The 21,068-nt window shown below is 47.4% G+C and overlaps 1 protein-coding gene across 1 annotated transcript in view; it reads left to right on the top strand.

Moving 5' to 3' along the window:
• ACTN2 (actinin alpha 2) overlaps positions 1–21,068 on the top strand; it is a 68,345-nt gene that overhangs the window by 40,820 nt on the left and 6,457 nt on the right. Inside the window, exons 8-17 of the mRNA XM_080918208.1 lie at positions 1,136–1,221; positions 3,401–3,493; positions 5,910–6,140; positions 6,940–7,087; positions 9,126–9,276; positions 14,531–14,639; positions 15,942–16,082; positions 17,279–17,461; positions 19,194–19,328; positions 20,497–20,676. Coding sequence (XP_080774334.1) covers positions 1,136–1,221; positions 3,401–3,493; positions 5,910–6,140; positions 6,940–7,087; positions 9,126–9,276; positions 14,531–14,639; positions 15,942–16,082; positions 17,279–17,461; positions 19,194–19,328; positions 20,497–20,676 — 1,457 coding nt within the window. The remainder of the gene's footprint in view (positions 1–1,135; positions 1,222–3,400; positions 3,494–5,909; positions 6,141–6,939; positions 7,088–9,125; positions 9,277–14,530; positions 14,640–15,941; positions 16,083–17,278; positions 17,462–19,193; positions 19,329–20,496; positions 20,677–21,068) is intronic.

The following is a 21,068-nucleotide window of genomic DNA, read 5'->3' as shown; positions in this document are numbered from 1 at the left end:
GGATTTGTGTTGGTTTCCGAATCCAGGTGTGAGCCATCCTGAGGCTAACTGACCTCCTTAGCCGGGAAGGTCCCTTGCAATGGGAAAAACATTCCCTTCCCGGCTACCATACTTTGAACAGGTGGTGGAAACTGTAACCACCTTGAACCTGTTTGGAGGTGAGCTCTGAGATTAGGTCTGTGGGCTTCTTGTAGACTTGTAGAAGGGATCTTGTTGACCTCAGCCCTCCAGGTGACAGACAACCTGTGAATGTGCTAGGATTCTAGGAGCCTCGTGCCTGGACTTGCAATTAAGGCTCTTCTGATGGGTCCTGTGGCAGCTAAAATACAGTGGCTGCAACAAGCACAGCCACATATACACAACCTCTTTCTTTAGATATTTTGTTTCTCTTGGTGGGAAGGTAACTTTGTTTCAAAGGTGTTAAAGACAACCTTTACCCCACTCTCACTGGGTTCCAGAGCAGAGAGCTTCCACACAGGTGGGGGTGGGGCTGGGAAGTGGGAGGACAACCCCGGGCTGTGTCTCTACCATCTTTCCACGGAACCTATCTTCCTTGGAGACAAAGTTGGGAGAATCACAAACAAGACTAACAAAAACGGGGTAATGATCCATATACGTGTGATATGACTCTTCATGTTAACATGCTATGAACACTTTTCAAAGCCCATCGAAGGGGGTGGGGCACAAGCCCTCAGCTGGGCCATTCAAATAGCCTACTCCTAGGACTGGCAAGATGGCTGAGCATCGGGATAATGGCTCAGGCTTCCTAGCAAGCCTGATGACCTGAGTTTGATCCCTTGGCTCCACCCTGTGGAAGGAGAGAACTGATTCTCAGGAATTATCTTCTAACCTCCACATGCATTCCATAGAACATGTGTGTGTGTGTGGCACATATATGTGCATGCACAAACGCACACACACTCACATACTGAATAAATGGGTAAAAACATAATTCTAAAATAACTATCCTGGGATCATGTCAGTGTTGTCCGGCTGCCCGAGGTTCAGGGTCCTGGGCCCATGAAATGTGAAACAAAGTGGTCGGTATAAACTGATTAGTTCCTCCCTCCGTTCACCGTGGTTTCTCCTCTTCGCCTGTGTGTGTCCGTGTCCCGTGTTATTTTTCCCCCCTCAGACATTGTCAACACTCCCAAACCCGATGAAAGAGCCATCATGACTTACGTTTCCTGCTTCTACCATGCTTTCGCGGGAGCGGAGCAGGTACTCCACCCTTGTGCACGCAGCGGACCACGCTGCTCTTCCGTGTGCGCGTGTGCATTTCTGGGCGTGTGTCTGTGTGCTTCACATCTGACCTTGGAATATCAGTGTTTCATAATGACCTAACACAGCGAGTTCCCAACTGCAAGTGATTTAAACAAAAAACAACCAAAAAAAAAAAAAAAAAAAAAAAAAAAAAAAAAAAAAAAACCTAACCCCAAAACCTTTAGACAATAACCAAAGTGTTTTTTCTGTTTTTCCCCTCCTGAGATAATTCTTCCATTTCATTAGAGAGCTGTTAGAAATGTTTGTGCGTTCTGGGGAACAGAGCACCTTGAAGAGTGTGCTGCATGCATTGAGTGGCGAAGGGCAGGCAACTAGAAGGCACCAAGGCCTTTGCCATGTTTGCTCTTCTCAGTAGCCTGAAAATGACCTTTACTCGGTGGTTGCCCCATCACTCCAGACTAACTGCATGTTTACTCAACGGAACAAAAGGGTTATGACCTCAGAAGCATTCACCTGCCTCAGAACAGTCTAAGGGAACCCTCTGCAGATTCATCCATCTCTGCTGCTCACCCCTGTACATGGGGAGCCCTTGTGGCCTGATGGACAAAATGTGCCCCCTTTCTGCCATCTTTGCAAAGGCCGCCACTGAGAGATGATGGTAATCAGGAGAATTATGGCTTTAGAGGCCAGACTTTGGGGAAAGTGTCCAGTGGCTTCTCTGGGCCATGGTTTGGATTGTCTTGGGCTGCACTGGGGTGTCCAATCTGAAGCCAGAGGTTGCAAAAGCATGCATGCATTTACTCGGCCTGACGTCGAAACATGACATCGTCACCTACAAAGTTCACCCTCAAGAGCTGTGTAATCAAGTCACACACACACACACACACACACACACACACACACACACACACCACGTAATAGTAGGATTAGTGAAGTGAGATGGTTTAGCCAATAAAGGTACTTGCTGCGAAGTCTGAGAACCTGAGTTCAAGCCCCAAGACCCACATGGTAGAAACTAAGAAGATACTACAAATTGTCCTGGTGTCCACATATGTACCTTTGTACACATATAACTGCACTCATTGTAAAAACAACAACAAAGTTAGGCATGGGGGTATACTCCTTTAATCTCATATCTTGGGAGAAAGAAGCAGGCAGGTTTCAGTAAAATTGAGGCCAACCTGATCTACATATTGAGTTCCAGGCCAGCCAGGACTACATAGTGAGACTGTCTGAAAACAAAGAATTTGGTGGTTGTGGTCCATACCTTCAATCCCAGTACTTGGGCTGCAGAAGCAGGCGTGTCTTTGTGAGTTCAAGGCCAGTCTGGTCTACAGGAAAAGTTACAGGGCAGCCAAGGCTACACAAAGAAGCCATGTCTAAAAAGAAACCAAAAAAACTCCAACCAAAAAACAATAAAACAAAACAAACACCTCCCTCCAAAAAGCCCAAAGAATTCAAATAATCTAGTTGGTGTTGGGATATAGTCATTGCTATCCTGGTTAGATGTGGCACCTGGGCCATGAGTTGGGCACCTCTGGTTGAGAACAGGCACATACCTCTTCTTGGCATATCACAGGAATGTGTTAAGAGGCACATGACCCAAATTCCCTTCAAGATAATGACAGAGGACTATTCATTGCTTCAGTGATTCCTCTTGTAGATTAAACAATGAAACAACATCTTAAGGCACACTCATCTCTAATCTCCCATCTAGAAAGTTCTTTCATGGACTCAAGGTTAAAAACATGGATACAGTCAGGAACCAACCTCTGCAGCATTGATGTCTGAAGACCAGGGCCATTCCACCCATAATTGTAGGGTCTATTCAGGAGCATTCAGCTGGACAGTCAGGGACCTGAGATCTTGGTTTCCTCGACCCACATATTTCTGTTACTAACTTGCTCGATGTTTTATAAAGCCTGTACTATAGACTAATGATATCTCCCCATTATTCCCTACAGTATATTCAGCCTGCCGTGTAAGTCTGTGTGAAAACTAAAAAAGGTGTGAACTGATTCATCCCCCTCTATCTTGCCCCACCCTGACCTAGACTGCACCATCTTCAACACACCCTCTCCTCCTTCCCACCCTGCTCCTCCATGTCCGGCTTTACGTGTGTTTGCTCTCATACCCTTGTCGCCCAGCCATCCTGTTTACCTATTGTGTTTTGCAGGCCGAGACGGCAGCTAACAGAATATGTAAGGTTCTTGCTGTGAATCAAGAGAATGAGAGGCTGATGGAAGAATATGAGAGGCTAGCGAGTGAGGTAAAGGAAATGGGGGCAGCTCCGTCCGTCTACCTGCAGCCAGGGGTGAGGCGGAGACTGCAAACAGACCGTCCACGTTTATCTTTGCACTTTTCGTCTCAGAGAGAGAGAGAGAGAGAGAGCAGAAAACAGATCTGGTCTCAGAGGCTGTTTCTTCTGTAGCAGTGTCCCTGCCCCTTGCCCTCACCACAGCCTTTGCAAAGACTTCAAAGCTACATGTGTTTATGTGGTAGGAAGGGGATCTAATCTTAGCTCTGCCCCTGCAAGATCGGAATCTTGTAACTTGTAGCTTGTGGGCTACTGAGATTGTGTAGGGCACTCTGTGTCACGGGTCCTGTTCAGCATTGTGACCTCATGGGAAAGGAATTTGCATAGCCTTTTGGGAGGAGGAGGTGTGGTGTGTGTGCGTGCATGCATATGTGTGTGCACACATGAACACATGTTCTCTTGTGTGCACGCACGCACAGGACCAGGAGGGGATCTGGGATGACAGCTCACCTTCCAAACCCTTCGAGCTTTGGGGATAAATTTTTGTAACTTTTCATCCAGACTCTTGATTTGAGCAATGTATTTACAGTTCTTTCTCTTTTTTTTGTCCTTATCATAGTCCAGTGGGTACCAGGCCATCATTGTCACTTACCCTGCTTACCCTGTATTATTTTTGTGACACAAGCCCAGCTGAGGGACCCAAGAGCTGTGTCCTCTGATATGGAACTCAAGAACAGACCCATAGTCAAGACCAGATAACATAAAATAGATGTTAAAAGTAGTTTAAAGGGTTAAAAGAGAATAGATGCAAGACAAAATAATTTTTGTGTTGACTCAATGTAACCAATATTTGCTCTGAGCTATGAACATGATCAGCATGGGTGACATAAATCATCCCAGCTACATACTTCATGCTGCTGATATGGGGAACTTTAGTTGTTCAACTCCCTACCACTCTTTCTTTTGTAATTGTTACTGTTGCTGCACCAAAAAAAAAAAAAAAAAAAAAAATCTTATTTGTTGGCGTTAAGGAGACTTAGACTTTAATAGGGAAGTCTATTCATCATGGAAAGATGGCTAATTGTCAGGAATTTTCTTATTTGTCCTAAACTTAGTTTTCATTCTCATTGCTGTGATAGAAAAAACTTACAAAAGCTACTTGCAGGAGAAATGATTTATTCTAGCTCACAGTTCCAAGGGGATATGGTCCATTATGGCAAAGAATAAGACAACAGAATCCTGAGTCCAGTTGGTCACGCTGCATCCACAGTCAAGAAGCAGAGAGGAAGCATAGGAACCAGGGCCAGGCTACAAAATCCACAGGGCCTGCTTCTAGCAACTTCGTTCTTCCAATGAGTTGTTTCTTTCAAAGGTTCCATAGCTTCTTCAGACAGCGCCACCAATTGGTGAGCAAGTGTTCAGACACATGGGCCTCTGAGGGACACTCCCATTCAATGCTGACAGTGGAGTCACCATCATTGAAACTGGTTTTCATCCCAGTTTCCCAAGGGATCCGAAGACATAAGAGTAGATAAAAGGGGAGCTGGAGAGAGGGCCGAGAGAGCCTCAGCAGTTATGAGTCTGGTTTTCCTCAGGACCTGGGTTTGAGTCCCAGCACCCGCATGATGGTTAACAACTGTCTGTAACTCCAGCTCCAGGAGGACCTGCCGCCTTCTTCTGGTCTCTAAAGTCACTTTATGCACACAGTGCACAGATAGACATTCAGGCAAAATGCCCATATACAAAAAATAAAGAGCAAAAATTTAAAACAAATTACAAACTAAAAGAGTAGATTAAGTGGCTAGATGTCTAACAGGTCATCTCTGAGACCTGGATACTGACTCAGGAGACAGGCAGACATTAGATTTGGGGAATTCACTAGGATTTCAGCCACTGCCTGTGGAGTTGCATAAAAACTAGATGATAAAGCCTACCCTGGCCCAGAGTCTGACCCAGGCTTATAGTACAATTCTTTAGATCAGAGCTTACGAAACATTTGACATTTGACCCAGTTCTTTGCTGAGTGCATAAACTCCATCCTTCTTCTTCTTATTTTATTATTATTATTTTAAATTTATTTTTCCTTTTAGAATTTGGAGGCTTCATCCAGCATTTGTCTGCAATGTCTGGTTGTTGCGTTTCTTGTAAATGTCACATTTTTGTCAAACACGATTCCGTGTGCTGACCTGAAGTTTGAGTTAAACCTGTGTGTGGTCTCCTTGGGGTGGTCCCTGTGGCCCTGGGTGGACACCGTCATCCTTTCACCATGCACAGAGCTGCTGTCCCCACCTTAAGTCAGCACAGTTGTTACCATGTTCGGTCACCTGGGAGTGTTAGGGAAACTGACTCCAGTCATCGGGCCCCTTTGTTGTTGACCTGGAAACAGTTAGATAGTGTCTTCAGCCCCGCTTTCATGTTTGAAAAACAGCTGTTGGAATGGATTCGGCGCACAATCCCCTGGCTGGAGAACCGGACACCGGAAAAGACCATGCAGGCCATGCAGAAGAAGCTGGAGGACTTCCGGGATTACCGCCGTAAGCACAAACCCCCCAAGGTGCAGGAGAAGTGCCAGCTGGAGATCAACTTCAACACGCTGCAGACCAAGCTGCGGATCAGCAACCGACCGGCCTTCATGCCCTCGGAGGGCAAGATGGTGTCGGTGAGTGACTGCGGCCCCCATTGTCCCCATTCCCTGTGGTCTGCTGAGGAGGCCTCTGATTCCTGAATGTGACTGTTAGTGAACAGTCACGAATGACCCTGTAACCACTCCATTTTTCTGGGTTGAGAGATTGGGGGGGCTGGACCCCAGGACTTTGCACACATCAGAAAAGTTTCCCACCACTTAGCTACCTCCCCGCTGTTTTTCCATTTTTTTTTCTTTTGAGAAATAGTCTTACTAAGCATCCAGGCTGCCCTTAAATTCATTAAGTTGACCAAGCTGGACTCAAACTTGCATTCTTTCTAGCTCAGCCTCCTGAGCCCCTGGGAATATCAGTGAGCGCCCCCGTACCTGGCTACCTGGCTGGCTTCGTTACTGATCCTCTACTCCCTTACATTTTGTAGTTCTTGGTGTAGTGTATTGTGAGATGGTGCCCCACAGGCTTTCAGCAAAGGCTCTGTGGGAGGCCACTTCCTCCGCTTGCAGAGCTGTGGTCTTGACCTTGCTGAGATTTCTTTATGATTTACAATGCCAGCTTTTCCCTGTGTACTCCCCTCCCTGCCGTTACCAGCTGCCCTTCCCACCTTGTCTAACCTGATCTACATCTGGAGATGTCTTCAAGGCTGCCGAGAAAAGCTGTGCTAATTTGAAAGGGCCACTGTGGTGATTTGGTAGGCTGGTTAGTTGTACAGAATCGGCAGGGGGGAAGCTGAACCAGAGGACAACCACGATGAAGGATTAGTGGGACCTAGAAGCGCACATGTCATGCCTGCGCTCTCCAATGTCTTTCACGCCTCAGGACATTGCTGGTGCCTGGCAGAGGTTGGAGCAGGCCGAGAAGGGCTATGAAGAATGGCTATTGAATGAGATTCGACGACTGGAGCGCTTGGAACACTTGGCTGAGAAGTTCAGGCAGAAGGCCTCCACGCATGAGACATGGGCTTATGGTAAGGACATGAGAAGCCAGTTCAGATCTTACAGCATCTAGGCTGTGTGCCAGTGAGATGGCTCCGTGGATAAAGATGCTCACTGCCAAGCCTGACACCCTGAGTTTGAACCAACTCCTGAAGATTGTCCTCTGTCCTCCATATATGCAATGTGGTATGCACATGCCCCTCACGCACACACCGTGTGTGTGTGTGTGTGTGTGTGTGTGTGTGTGTGTGAGAGAGAGAGAGAGAGAGAGAGAGAGAGAGAGAGAGAGAGAGAGAATAATCCATGTGAATTGTGATAGGGTGGGTGGTGTATATCCCTTTAATTCTAGCACTTGGTAGGCTGAGTCAGGAAGACCATCAAGATTTCCAGCTGAGTCTAGACTACTCATTGAATTCAAAGACTATAAAATCAGGTCTAGTTCCCAATAACAGCCAGGCATTGTGGCAGGGGACCAGAGTTCTGTTTCTAGCACCCAAATCAGGTAGCTCATAACCCTCGTGAGTCCAGTTTTAGGGGATCTGATGCCCTTTTCTGGCATCCACAGGCACCTGCACATACATGCACACACCCCACACACAGGCACATACATACCTGTACATGTAATTAAAAAATAACTTTAAAAACAAACAACAAAGAATGGATACACTGGGGCAGGAGAGATGGCTCAGTGGTTAAGAGCACTGACTGCTCTTCCAGAGGTCCTGAGCTCAATTCCCAGCAACCACATGGTGGCTCACAACCATCTGTAATGGGATCAGATGCCCTCTTCTGGTCTGTCTAAAAACATCTACAGTGTACTCATAGAAAGAAAAAATAAAATAAAATAAATAAACCATATAAAGAAAAAATTAAATTAAATAAATAAACAAATGTAAGGAAAAGGAGAGAAAAAGAATGGATACACTGTAACCGTCGCCCATCTGACACACCCTAGCTTCAGTGTTACCATCTTTGACATATGGACATTTGCTTTCCATTTTCAGCTTTACAGAGTTAAGCCACTAGCCAGGAGCGTAAATGTGGATCTGGATACCCATCGCAGCAGTATCGAGATTTAAGAAATACTTTTAGAGAGAACTGGGAATGTGGCTTAGTTGGTGGGATGCAGGCTTAACATGCACCAGCAAAACCCTGGTTTCTATCCCCAGTATGGCATGGACTGGATATGGTAGTTCATTCGTATAATCTCAGCACCAGAGCTGCAGAGGCAGAAGGATCAGAAATTCAAGGTTATCCTGAGCTAAGTACTAAGTTCAAGGCCAGTGTGCATGAGAGAGCCCTCGACCAGACAAACAAGTAATAAAGAAAAACTTATGGAAGAATTAGTGGTGGTTCCAAGAGGGAAATGTCTAATGTTTAGAATCAGAGCAAGCAGAGATTAGGTCCCATTTTGTCCCAGAGTTATTGCTCTCAAACACAAAGCAGAGTGCAAGAGGAACCTTCTGACAGGCAATTGTTTTGTGACAGAGTCCTGCTATGTCACCGATATTCAACCTGAATTCACAATTCTTTTGTCTCAGCCTCCTGGGTGCTGGGATTACAGGTGTGTACCACCATGCCCAGCTAGGCTTAGAATTCAGCCATTTCCTGTGTCTCATGGATGGGAATGATTTCCAACTGAAATGGGTGTGACGATGGGAAGGTAGACACTTGCGACTCAGAATGATACAGAATATACTGTGTAAAATGCATGTTTCTCCCATCACCTTTCTTTCTGGACACCTCCTCTGGAAGCATCTGGAAGGGTTGGGTGCTGCTTATACTGTGGTTCTCCCTTAAAGAATCCCAGTGTTCTCTGAGCACATGCTGGTGTGGGGTAGCTGCTGTGTGACTTTGAGATTCCATGTTTATTTAATTGATCATATTGATCAATTTATTGAGGCATCACTTGTCTTTGTACATCCTAGGCAAGCCCTCTACCACTGAGATTCGGTCTTCTATTTTCCTTTTCATTTTGAGACAAAGTCTCACAGAGTTGCCCAGGCTGGTCTTGAACCTTTACTCCTGCTGTCTCAGCCTAACAGAGCTTGCTGGCCATCCCCGTTGCAGGCAAAGAACAGATCTTGCTGCAGAAGGACTATGAGTCTGCGTCTCTGACGGAAGTTCGAGCCCTGCTTCGGAAGCACGAGGCCTTTGAGAGTGACCTGGCCGCACACCAGGACCGTGTGGAACAGATCGCAGCCATCGCACAGGAGCTCAAGTGCGTGCTGGTACCCCGGCTGAAGACCGTGTTGGGCTATGGGCACTCTGCAGGGTCTCCGGAGAACAGGAACTCTTCACTGCTGAGTTCGACGGGTCAGGCTGGAGCCCCTAGGGGATCATGATTTGGGTGTCTAGAAATGTCTAAACAGGTTCAGTCTTGCTGTGTGCCAGGGCAGTTAGGATCTCTCATCCTTCATACCTGACCCCACATAAACCATTCTGCTTCCAAGGGACTGAGGTACCAGTGTGGGGGCCAAGACCTCAGGCTGCAGGAGGACGCAGGGCCTCTCTCCTGAAGAGAGAAAGGCCAAAGAGAAGTCACTGCTACCTCAGCCCCAAAGGCTGCTTCACTTTTCTGAGTTTTGTTCTGTGGGAACAGATGTCCTGGTGCTGAAGTTGATCGTTGTTTAGCTGGTTTCTGCCTCTGCTTTCTACCTGTGATTCTCGGGATGTGTACAGTGTGTGTGGAGGGCAGAAAAGAGTTTCAGAGCTCCTGGAACTGGGGTTCCTGAGGGTCGTGAGAGTCTGGGTTCTGGGAAACGAACACAGCTTCTGAAGGAAGAACCAGAGCTCTTAACTGCTGAGCCATCTTTCTGGCTCCGTATCTGCAGGTTTATTGCTTATCACTTAACAATTAAAAACAAAGTAATTAAAAAGTACTTCAATACCTTAGTCCCCAGTTCCTCACTTTTGAGGAAGCACGAACCCCTTAATTAACAGGTAGGGCTTTGTAAAATGCCGGCTCTCAGGCTGGCCCATATAAATCCTTCGTCTTTTCCAGCCTCGTGGTCTTATGCATCTTGAATGTGGGCTCTTTGCTAATTAACAGCCACTCACCAATAAGATGAGTGGTCTGCAAAGGACTCAAAGTATTTAGTGTACAGTAATGGTTCTCATGAGTAATTTGGAGCAGTCTTTTTTTGTTTTTTAAGATGTATTTATTATATATACAGTAACTGTAGCTGTCTTCAGACACACCAGAAGAGGGCATCAGATCTCATTATATATGGTTGTGAGCCACCATGTGGTTGCTGGGACTTGAACTCAGGACCTCTGGAAGAGCAGTCAGTGCTGCTAACCACTGAGCCATCTCTCCAGCCCAATTTGGAGCAGTCTAACTGCTGCCCATAAGCTTTAAGCAATTTGGTATTATTATGACTGTTATTCCAAGCAGCTTTGGTGCTGATCGCTCCACCTGCTGAGTTTTAATGTAGCCATGCATGAGACTTAGGTTGTGTTCATCTGACTGCTGTTATCATTCTTTTCCTTCCTGCTCAGCCTAAAAATAAGTCAGAGTTTTTAGGCAGTTCACAGAAGTATAAAAATAGTCATAGAAGTCCTAACTCCCCAAGCACAGGTGTACATGGAACAGTTGTGTAAGAATCAGGGGAAATGGGGGAACCCTAGGAACACAGAGAGTTCTTGCTTTATTCAGTCACTTTGGAGATAGGGTCTCTCTGTGTAGTCCTGGCTGTCCTAGAACTCTGTGTAGACCAGGCTGGCTTCATACTCACAGACATCTTCCTGCCTCTGTGTCCTGAATGCTGAGATATTTTTAAAAATAATAAGTAAAAAAATCATAGTCTGGGATGGGAGGACATACATATGTGTACCATTGAGTGTGTAAGATCAGAAGGGGGCTCTTGAAAGCTGTTTTTGCTTCCCTTTCTGCCCAGGTGGGGGTCCCGATTCTGCTGTTGTCTGTGTGCTCCAGGCTTTTAGGTTGACCTCCTGTCTCGGCCTCCCCCCATGCTATGAGTTCTGAGATTACAGGCGTGTGCCATTTGATTTTTTTTTTTTAAATGTGGATTCCAGGGATCAAACTTGGATTGTCAGACTTGCATAGCTAATGCTTTTTATCTGGGGTGCTATATTTCCCACTCCTTAGTTATTTTTTTATTTATGTTGCCAGAATACCTGACAGAAACATCTTGAGGGGAAAAGTAGATTTTTGTTCACGGTTTCATGAGGGTTTCAGTCAGTCAGGACAAGAGAAGACCAGGAATCAGAGAGAGCTAGTGTCTTAAAAGTTTCTATTGCTGTGATGAACACAACTTGGGAAGGAAACAGTTTATTTTCGCTACTGTGTCCCCATCACATGCCCTGAAATAACGGGCCATCATGAAGGGCAGAAACTTAAGCAGGGGAGAAACGTGGAGACAGGAACTGAGGCAGCGGAGTGCTGCCTACTGCTCTGCTCCTCCTGGCTTGCTCAGTTCGTTTCCTTCCGTTTAAATTTCTTTTTAGGATGGCCTTCTCTTTTACGTGTGAGTGTTTTGTGTGTGTGTGTATGTATGCATGTGTACTACTTGCATGCTTGGTAACCACAAAGAGCAGAAGATCCCTGGAAACCGGAGTCAGGAATGGTTGTAAACCACCATGTGGGTGCTGGGATTCGAACTACGTCCTTTGTAAAAGTGACAAGTGCTCTTAACGGCTAAGCCATCTCTTCAGCCCCTCAGATTTTATTTTGTTTTGTTTTATGTATCCCAGAATCACCACCTACAACGGGCTGGCCCCCCCACATTAATTATTAATCAAGAAAATGCAGCTGGGCAGTAGTGCTGCTCACCTTTAATCCCCTCATTCTAGAGGCAGGGGCAGGTGGATCCCTTAGTTTGAGGCTAGCTTGATCTACAGAATAAGTTCCAGGACAGCCACACACACACACACACACACACACACACACACACACACACTCACACACCTATCTCAGAAAATCAACAACAAAACAAACAAGAACTAAAGAAAATAAAAATGTCCTACAGGCTTGCCCACAGACCGTCTTATGGAGCCCTTTATTGAATTAAGGTTGTTCTTTCCTCTTAGTTGTCCCTAGGTTGTGTCAAGTTGACATAATACTAGGCAGCGACTTAGGGTTTCATTGCTGTGAAGGGACACTATGACCAAGGCAACTCATGTAAAGGTGAACATTTCACTGGGGCCAGATTACAGCTTCACAGGTTTAGTCCATTATCATCATGACAGGAAGCAAGGCAGGGTGCAGGCAGACACGGTGCTGGAGGAGCTGAGAGCTCTACATCTTGATTTGGCAGGAAGCAGAAAGGGACTGTTTCCTGTAGGCAACCTGGAGGAGGCTCTGTTCCACACTGGGCAGAGCTGACCTCAAAGCCCACCTAGTCAGTGACACACTTCCTCCAACAAGGCCACCCACACCTATTCCAACAAGGCCACACCCCCTAGTAGGGCCACTTCCCATGGGCCAAGTATGTTAAAGGCACCATAGCCAACATACCCAGAGTAGAACAAGAGTTGAGTCTGACCCTTTGTGATTGCTTCTGCCACAGTGTTCCACTCTTTTCAAATTCATGCAACTAGCCAGGGACCAGGCATCCAAACATGGGGCCACAAGGGCCATATCAGATGTGAACATCCAGAAATTTCTGGGGAAGACTTATCTCTTTAATGTTCACATGCTAAAGATCTGTCTCGCCATTTTATGTCAGCGAAGTATAGCTGCTCAGGGCAGTGGCCGGGTTTGGTTTTCGGTTTATACTCAAAGGAGACATAAGATCTAAGTCAGCTTTAGTTACATGAAAAGTGTATGTCCGGGGATGGCTGGTGGCTGCTCTTAAGGACTGGACAAGCTCTAATGAGGTGACAGGGAGCTTCTGTCCCTATCAGAGTGTTCTGGAAGAACACTCAGATGACAAGCAGATATGTTTTCTCTGCTCAGCAAAAGAAACAGTGAAGTCAGTAAACACCAGCGGGTATATGAAAACAGAAAAAGTAGAAGGGCAGTGCACATACACATTTATAAATTAATAAATAGATAAAACAGAAGCCTCAAGGAAGTGGTTTTTAGGGGGAGCAGGGCGCTTCCGGAAAGTTCTCTCATCTCAGGCTGTTTTCAAAGAAGCCTCCTGCAAGTGTCTTCTGACCTCCACAGCTCCTGCTCTCCTCTTAGCCTGGAAGGGTGGTTGCTTTTTAAGTAGGACTCAGACATTTATCCCTGAGATGAGCTTAAGTTTCCCTCGAGCTTTTTGTTTCGTTTTGTTCTTTCTGCCACACTGGAGACATGCAACCGTCCAAAGGGTCATTGTCCTTAAACGGAAGAGATCCGGCCTGCCCAGTTTTAGAAGTCTGTCCATGGTTGGATAATGTCACAGCTCCCTCCCGGACTGGTCACTCAATAGGCAGCAAGCTGCATGTCCTTCTAGAAAAGGCAAGGACACAGAACCCTGCAAGTGGACACCTCCTTCCCTATGACTCATTTGAATGTTCCAGCCACCTAGGTCAAATGGTTGGCTTTCTGTGTTGTTTCCATTTAAAACCCAAGCTCTCAGGAGGCCCCGGAGGACACAGGAAGAGAAAGCTCGCCAGAGGCAGCGAGAAGACAGTGCTGTTTTGAAAACTGTTGACTCACAGGATTTGTATTAACTCTTATAATTTATTCCAAGTGATAATATTTCCAGTGGGGACAATTCAGGAAACCCTGAAATGCCCGACCAGTTTTCTGTGACCTTTGTATTGAGTGTATGTGGGGGATTAGGGATTGGGAATCCCTGAAGTGATGTGGAGACCCGAGGTCAGAGATCAGAGGCCAGTCTCAAATGTTTTCAGTGGGCCACTCTTCACATTTTTTTAAACATAGAACTTTCTGATGGGCAAGAGCTTGCATGATTCAGCTATGCCGACTGCCAAGTGAGCCCCAGGGATCCCCTTGTCTGGGTCAACTAGTAATGACGTTAGCATATCTGTGGAGGTCAGAAGACAGCATTAGGGACTGAATTCATGCTGTCAAACTTGGTGGCAGGTTCCCTTAGTGGTTGAGCCATCTCCCTAGCCTTCCTACCAGCTTTCTATTGGGTCTTAAAAAAAAAAAAAGGTATAGGGTTAGGGACCAGATGATGGGAGATTGGTAGATGGCTGCCAGTTGAGGACATAAGTTTGATCACCCAGAACCCACGTTGAAGACTCTGACACAGATTCCGGAGCGATGACTCGGAGGCTCAGAGTGCTTCATGCCCTTGCCGAGGGCACAGGTTCAGTTCCCAGAATCTATGCCAGGCAGCTCACAGCTGCCTATAACCCCAGCATGGGCTCCATTATCCTCTTCTGACCTCTATAGCCACGAGCACGCTTGTACACACACATACACACACACACACACACACACACACACACACACACACACACCCCTCTTCCCTGCTTATTTCCAGCTTACATCCATTTCCCTCCCAGCATCCAGAAGAATTCATCTTTTTTTTTTTCCCCTTGCTCTTTCATAGTGAACTGGATTATCACGATGCTGTGAACGTTAATGATCGGTGCCAGAAAATTTGTGACCAGTGGGATAGATTGGGGACGCTCACCCAGAAGAGGAGGGAGGCCTTGGAGGTGAAGACCTTGCAGCTTTCTTGCCTGGAAGACTCCTGCTAGGGACTCCATAATTAAGTCAGTGGTGTTAATTGTGTTTCTCCATGACCTCATGTGGAGACAACCAAACATCTAGTAAATAGAAGACTGTGGGAGTCACAGGACCAAGGGAGCCTGGCAGCTTTGGACTGTAACAAGTCAGCAGCGAAAACACACTTTTCACTTTTAAAATGTTTCGGGGATCATGGTCTGAGCCCTATTTGTTAGGTAGCAATCACGGTAAATTCCCCAAAAGTCCTTTTGAAATATTTGAAAGACGAGCGTTTTGCCTGCACGTATGACTGCGTACCTGGCACTTTTGCAGAGCAAAAGGAGGCATCATATCTCCGGGAACTGGAGTTACAGGTGGTTGTGAGCCATCAAGTGTGTGTTGGGAATCAAGCTCAGGACCTCTGGAAGAACAGTCTGAACTCTTAACCACCCAGCCATCTCTCTACCCCACTAAAGTTCTTCTGCGCCGAAAGCCGACTCAGGGTATCAGGCCCAACTTGAAGTGTGTACTTGGGAAATGACCACGGATATGGAAGGGAAAAAAAAATGCTAGGTTAGTGAAGTGTTTGTCTCGTACACACAGGGCCTAGGTTCACTTCCTGGAATCTCATAAAATTGCGCTGTGGTCATCAGTGACTAAAGGAGACTCAGGAGGTAGAGGTGGAAGGATCAGAAGTTCAAAGTTATCCTTATCTGTATAGAAAGTTCAAGGCAGAGCTGGGTATCTCTGCACAATGCTTTAATCCTAGCACATGGGAGGCAGAGGCAAGTGGTCTACTTTGAGGCAGCCTGGTCTACATAGTGAGTTCCAGGACAGCCAAGGCTAAGTGAGACTCCTCCCGCCCCCCAAAAAAGAAGAAGGTTTGGACAAACCTGGGACACATGAGACTTTCTCAACAAATAAAAATAATTGCTGTAGCTGAAAGAAGTTGTCTATCTGTGAATTTTCAAGGGGAGCACCACAGATACTTTAAATTTGAGGTTGAATTAAGTTTTTCTTTAATTCAAAAGGCTCCCAAGGGATTGTGCTCAGTGGTGGGGCACTTTCATAACTGAGGCCATGGGTTCCATCCCCAGCACCGAAAGTAAGCAAACACACAAAGTCTCTCAGAGACCAGCGGGGCTCACCATCTTTCCAGCAGCGGCTAGGATAAATAATACTTTTCTGATACATAGTTTACATGTTTGCACATCTTGGGTTTTTTTTTTTTTTTTTTTTTTTTTTTAAGCGTATTTAATCTGCGATAACACTTGCTTCTGTTCACTCTTCAGAGAACTGAGAAGTTGCTAGAAACAATTGACCAACTGCACCTGGAGTTTGCCAAGCGGGCCGCGCCCTTCAACAACTGGATGGAGGGCGCCATGGAGGACCTGCAGGACATGTTCATCGTCCACAGCATTGAGGAGATCCAGGTGAGGGGTTCCAGCTCTCCCTTCCCCTGTTAGCGTGGATTTGCTGTATGAAGGAATGCTTTTGGTTCAAGGGTATCTTGTACCCAAGTTTTCATTCTGCGTCACCCTCTCTTATCCCCACATCTGCCAGTTTCCTTCCTTTCCTCAAATGGCCCCTCTTCTGTTTTCATATGTGTATATGTGTACGGCTGAATATGAGTATAAGACCTAAGGTGCTGGGCTGGTAAGATGGCTCCCCTAAAGGGGACTTGCCCCCAGTCCCGCCGACCTGAGTTCAGTCACCAGAATCCAGGAGGTAGAAAGATAGAACTGACAGTTGTCCTCTGACCCCCACATGATATTCTATGTCATGCATGAACACACATGCACGTGCACAAACACACAGGCATATATACACATACACACACAGAGACACACATGTAAAATGCACTTTCTAAAAGGAAAATAAGGTCCCAGATCGAGGGAGACACTTGATGTTGACCTCTGGCTCCCGTGAACATGAACATGTATGTAAGCACATAGGAAAACACCCATACAAAAGCAACTTCAAGATGGCACCCTGCTTCCCTCCATTCTTCACAACTTTTAAATAAGTCTATAAGTAAGACTTGCTGGCTTTAGTGTTAGGGAGAAAAGTTACTGTCAAGTTTCCAGAACCCTGTTTATTCATAATCCATTTATGGTGAATGTGAGCTACAACAGATTATAAAGAAAATATATATATATATTTTTTGCAATAAAATTGATATGTCATGAGGCCTGGGTTTAGTCAATAAAGTGTTGCCTTGTGGGTACAAAGTCATAAGTTCAATCCCCAAAAATCTACATTAAAGCAAAACCAAAAACCATTGGGCATGAAAGTATATGCTTGTAATCCCAGACTAGGACTAGCTGGCCAGCCAGACTAGCCTAATGAGAGCGCAGCCAGGCCAACGAAAGCCCCTGTCTACAAAACCAAGATGGGCCTCTAGCCTCTAGATACATGTACACACATGTGAACACACAGCATTTGCACTAACAGTCTGGGTGTGGTGTTCCATGCCTGCAATCCCAGAACCTGGTACTGGAGAAGGAGAATCGGGAGTTTGGGGTAGCACGTGATTGCATAGAAAGTTCGAAGCCAGTCTGGCTACTCGAGATCCTGCCTAAAGTTAAACCCCAGTTGGATTGGTTCTCTGCTCTGCCCCCTACCTTAGAGTCTGATCACTGCGCATGAGCAATTCAAGGCCACGCTGCCCGAGGCTGATGGGGAGCGGCAGTCCATCCTGGCCATCCAGAACGAGGTGGAGAAGGTGATCCAGAGCTACAGCATCCGCATCAGCTCCAGCAACCCCTACAGCACCGTCACCATGGACGAGCTACGTAACAAGTGGGACAAGGTGGGCAGCTGCTGGCCGTGTGGGGGTGAGCGCGCGAGACAAGGTGGGCAGCTGCTGGCCGTGTGGGGGTGAGCACGCGGGACAAGGTGGGCAGCTGCTGGCTGTGTGGGGTTGAGCGCGGGAGACAAGGTGGGCAGCTGCTGGCCGTGTGGGGGTGAGCGCGGGACAAGGTGGGCAGCTGCTGGCCGTGTGGGGGTGAGCGCGGGACAAGGTGGGCAGCTGCTGGCCGTGTGGGGGTGAGCGCGGGACAAGGTGGGCAGCTGCTGGCCGTGTGGGGGTGAGCGCGGGACAAGGTGGGCAGCTGCTGGCCGTGTGGGGGTGAGCGCGGGACAAGGTGGGCAGCTGCTGGCCGTGTGGGGGTGAGCGCGCGGGACAAGGTGGGCAGCTGCTGGCCGTGTGGGGGTGAGCGCGGGCAAGATGAGCAGCCATGCGTTCGGGATGGGATGAGGGAAGGTTTACGTGGGAGGAAAGAAGACTTTAGGATGGAGGATGACCTAATCCAGCATCACCCTCAGACTTCCCTCCCTTCCAGGTTTTATAGATGTACTGAATGGAAGTGCTGTTTGGCAACCTCCGTGATCCCTGAGGAAAAACAATAAAAGTTATTTCCCTTAAAGAAAGTGTTAAACATTCTGGCAACATAAATATTGATTATGAAATTAATACTTTCAGGGAAACACTTTTAAATCCTGGCCTGAGATGGCTCCTCAGTGGGTGAAGGCACTTGCTGTGTTAAGTCTGGGGACCTCAGTTCAATACACAGGACCTGCTCAGAGATAGGAGAGAACAAAGCACACAGTTAGTTGTCCCCTGGTTTGCATATGAATGCTCTATCTTCCTGATCATGCACACACACACACACACACACACACTCACACACACACACACACACACACACACACACAGAGAGAGAAAGAGAGAGAGAGAGAGAGAGAGAGAGAGAGAGAGAGAGGAAGAAAACAAAATAAACTTTAAAAAGCCAGGCAGTCCTGTTTGGGAGGCAGGAGATCAAAATTTCAAGGTCACCCTGGCAACCGATCAAGTTTAAGGCTAACCCAGGTCATGATTCACATTACAGAGTGAAAAAAAAAGGGGGGGTTGGAATAGGCTTAGAGTTTAACTCCACTACCAGATAAAGTCAGGATATGTTAAAGTACATGCCCTGCCTCTTTATGAACAAACACATTTAAAAGTGGACCTAACAGCAACCCTATGATTTTGACATAGACCTGAGCGTGTGTGTGATAGTCTCTTGATAGTTGCAGGGGCTCAGCTGGCGTGGAAATGCCTGGTGGCTGTGTGACAATCATGGGTGCTACTCAATCCTGATACCCGCTCCATAGATGAAGGAAACGCTAACTTTTCATCAGGGAGCATGAAAATAAAGATGCCAGTCTTCCCCACATCCAAGCTCATGATTCTGCGCTGTGGTCCCAGCCCCATGGGCTTGGTGCTGCAGGAAGAGAAGTCCTAATAGAGAAATGGCCCCTGGATCGACCCTTAAATCCCTTGACTAAGCTGCCCTTTCAGAGGTCACTTGATGTAATAAGGTGACAGTCAGAACTAATTCCTTGAGTGGGACTCTCATTCCCCTCTGTTCCCCGAGCCTCTGTCCTTGTCTTTCCTCTTGTCCCCTCCTCCCTCTGCAAACCCCAGTGGCTAAACATCTGATGGTGACCCTGTCCCACGGCCAGAGACGGCCTTTCACCCTGCTGTCCTCGGGTTCTGACAGGTGAAGCAGCTGGTGCCCGTCCGGGATCAGTCCCTGCAGGAGGAGCTGGCTCGCCAACATGCTAACGAGCGTCTGCGGCGCCAGTTTGCTGCCCAGGCCAATGCCATTGGGCCCTGGATCCAGAACAAGATGGAGGTTGGTGGCACCCTACCAGAGTTTGGAATTCATACTGAGCTTCAGACCAGCACATTCCCTGCTTTGGTTCCGTCTGTCTGCCTCACCCACTCTGTTGTCTGTGGTCTTTATGTCTCCATGCCAAAGGCTAATAGAGTCTAGGGCTGTTAGAGTACAGGGCTCAGAGGCACATTCCCGCTGTCCATCAGTGTCAGTGACAAAGCTCTTTCTCATCAGGAGCTGGCTGTTAGGCCACCCATCCCTAGTGAGGGCAGGAAGAGAGTCACACGTACTTTGTGTTCCTAAAACATCCAAGAAACATGGTATTGGAATGGCTCCGAGTACCTGACCTCTTTTCTTTTTTCTTTTAAATCGCTTTCAACAATAGCCCGGAGACATTTTCTGTCTCCCTTTGGGATAAAATATTAACTTTATTAAGAGGTAGAAACACCTAAAATGATAAACAAATTCTCTCCTGTGGCCTGATAGCTATCTGGCAGGTCTGCCAATGTCTGTCAGTCCGAGTGCCCACAGCGAAGAGCAGGCTAGCCTCCTCAGGACATTTCTCTTCCCTTCAAGACTGTCAGCTGGACTCTTTCCTTACTCCTGCTTTGGGTCATGGTCTCCCCTTCCCCCCATTCTCTAGAAAGATATGAGCTTAACCTTCTTTCATCCTGTGATCTTGTCACTAATGTGTCTGGGACATCTAGTGCCTTAGGCTCCCTAATATAGATGTGGCCACTGACCCAGAGCTAGAGGCCCACTCTGTTTGTCTCCATGCTCACTGGTGCCCCCGAGTCCCCATCCCCACCCTGCTGTCTGCTACTTGCCTCTCAGCTGCCTCTCAGGGAGACTGCCCCACTCACTTGAGTGCCCATTCACACCCCACCTGCCCCCCACCTGTCCCTCTACCTGTTACCCACCTGTCCCCCCACCTGTCTCCCCACCTGTTCCCCACCTGTCCCCCCACCTGTCTCCCCACATGTTCCCCACCTGTCCCCCACCTGTCTCCCCACCTGTTCCCCACCTGTCCCCCACCTGTCCCTCACCTGTCCCCCACCTGTCCTTCACCTGCCTCCACCTGTCCCCCTACCTGTTCCCCACCTGTCCCCACACCTGTCCCTCACCTGCCTCCACCTGTCCCCCACCTGTCCTTCACCTGTCCCCACCTGTCCCCCCACACATACAGGAAATCGCTCGGAGCTCCATCCAGATCACAGGGGCCCTGGAGGACCAGATGAACCAGCTGAAGCAGTACGAACACAACATTATCAACTACAAGAACAACATCGACAAGCTGGAGGGCGACCACCAGCTCATCCAGGAAGCCCTGGTCTTCGACAACAAGCACACGAACTACACCATGGAGGTATGGAGGGCACATGGGCAGGCTTGACTCACCTTGACACCTTCTCAGACTGTTTCTGGTAAATTCAGTATGTGTGAACGAGGGGGTAGTTGAGACTGTTTACTGTGTGTGGAAAAGCACCGTGAGCTGTTACAAGCACCAAGCAATAGTTATCAAAGTTGTCCTCATTGTCACAGTGAAGTCATTAGGCTTCTTTGCAGAGGAACTTAAATTGTCCTCATTTCTTCCCATTGTTTTTTTTGCTTGGGGTTTTGTTGTTGCTGCTGCTGCTACTGGTGGCCTCACGTTCCCCAGACTCTCCTGGGTTGGACTATGTAACTATGGATGATCCGCTCTTTCTGCTTCCACCTCCTCCGTACCATGATCACAGGCATGTATACCATGCCCATTCT

This window comes from Micromys minutus (assembly GCF_963924665.1).
Source record: "Micromys minutus genome assembly, chromosome: 6".
Classification (NCBI taxonomy): domain Eukaryota; kingdom Metazoa; phylum Chordata; class Mammalia; order Rodentia; family Muridae; genus Micromys; species Micromys minutus.
Note: the sequence above shows the minus strand (reverse complement) of the source record. Positions and strands in the feature narration are given on the sequence as shown.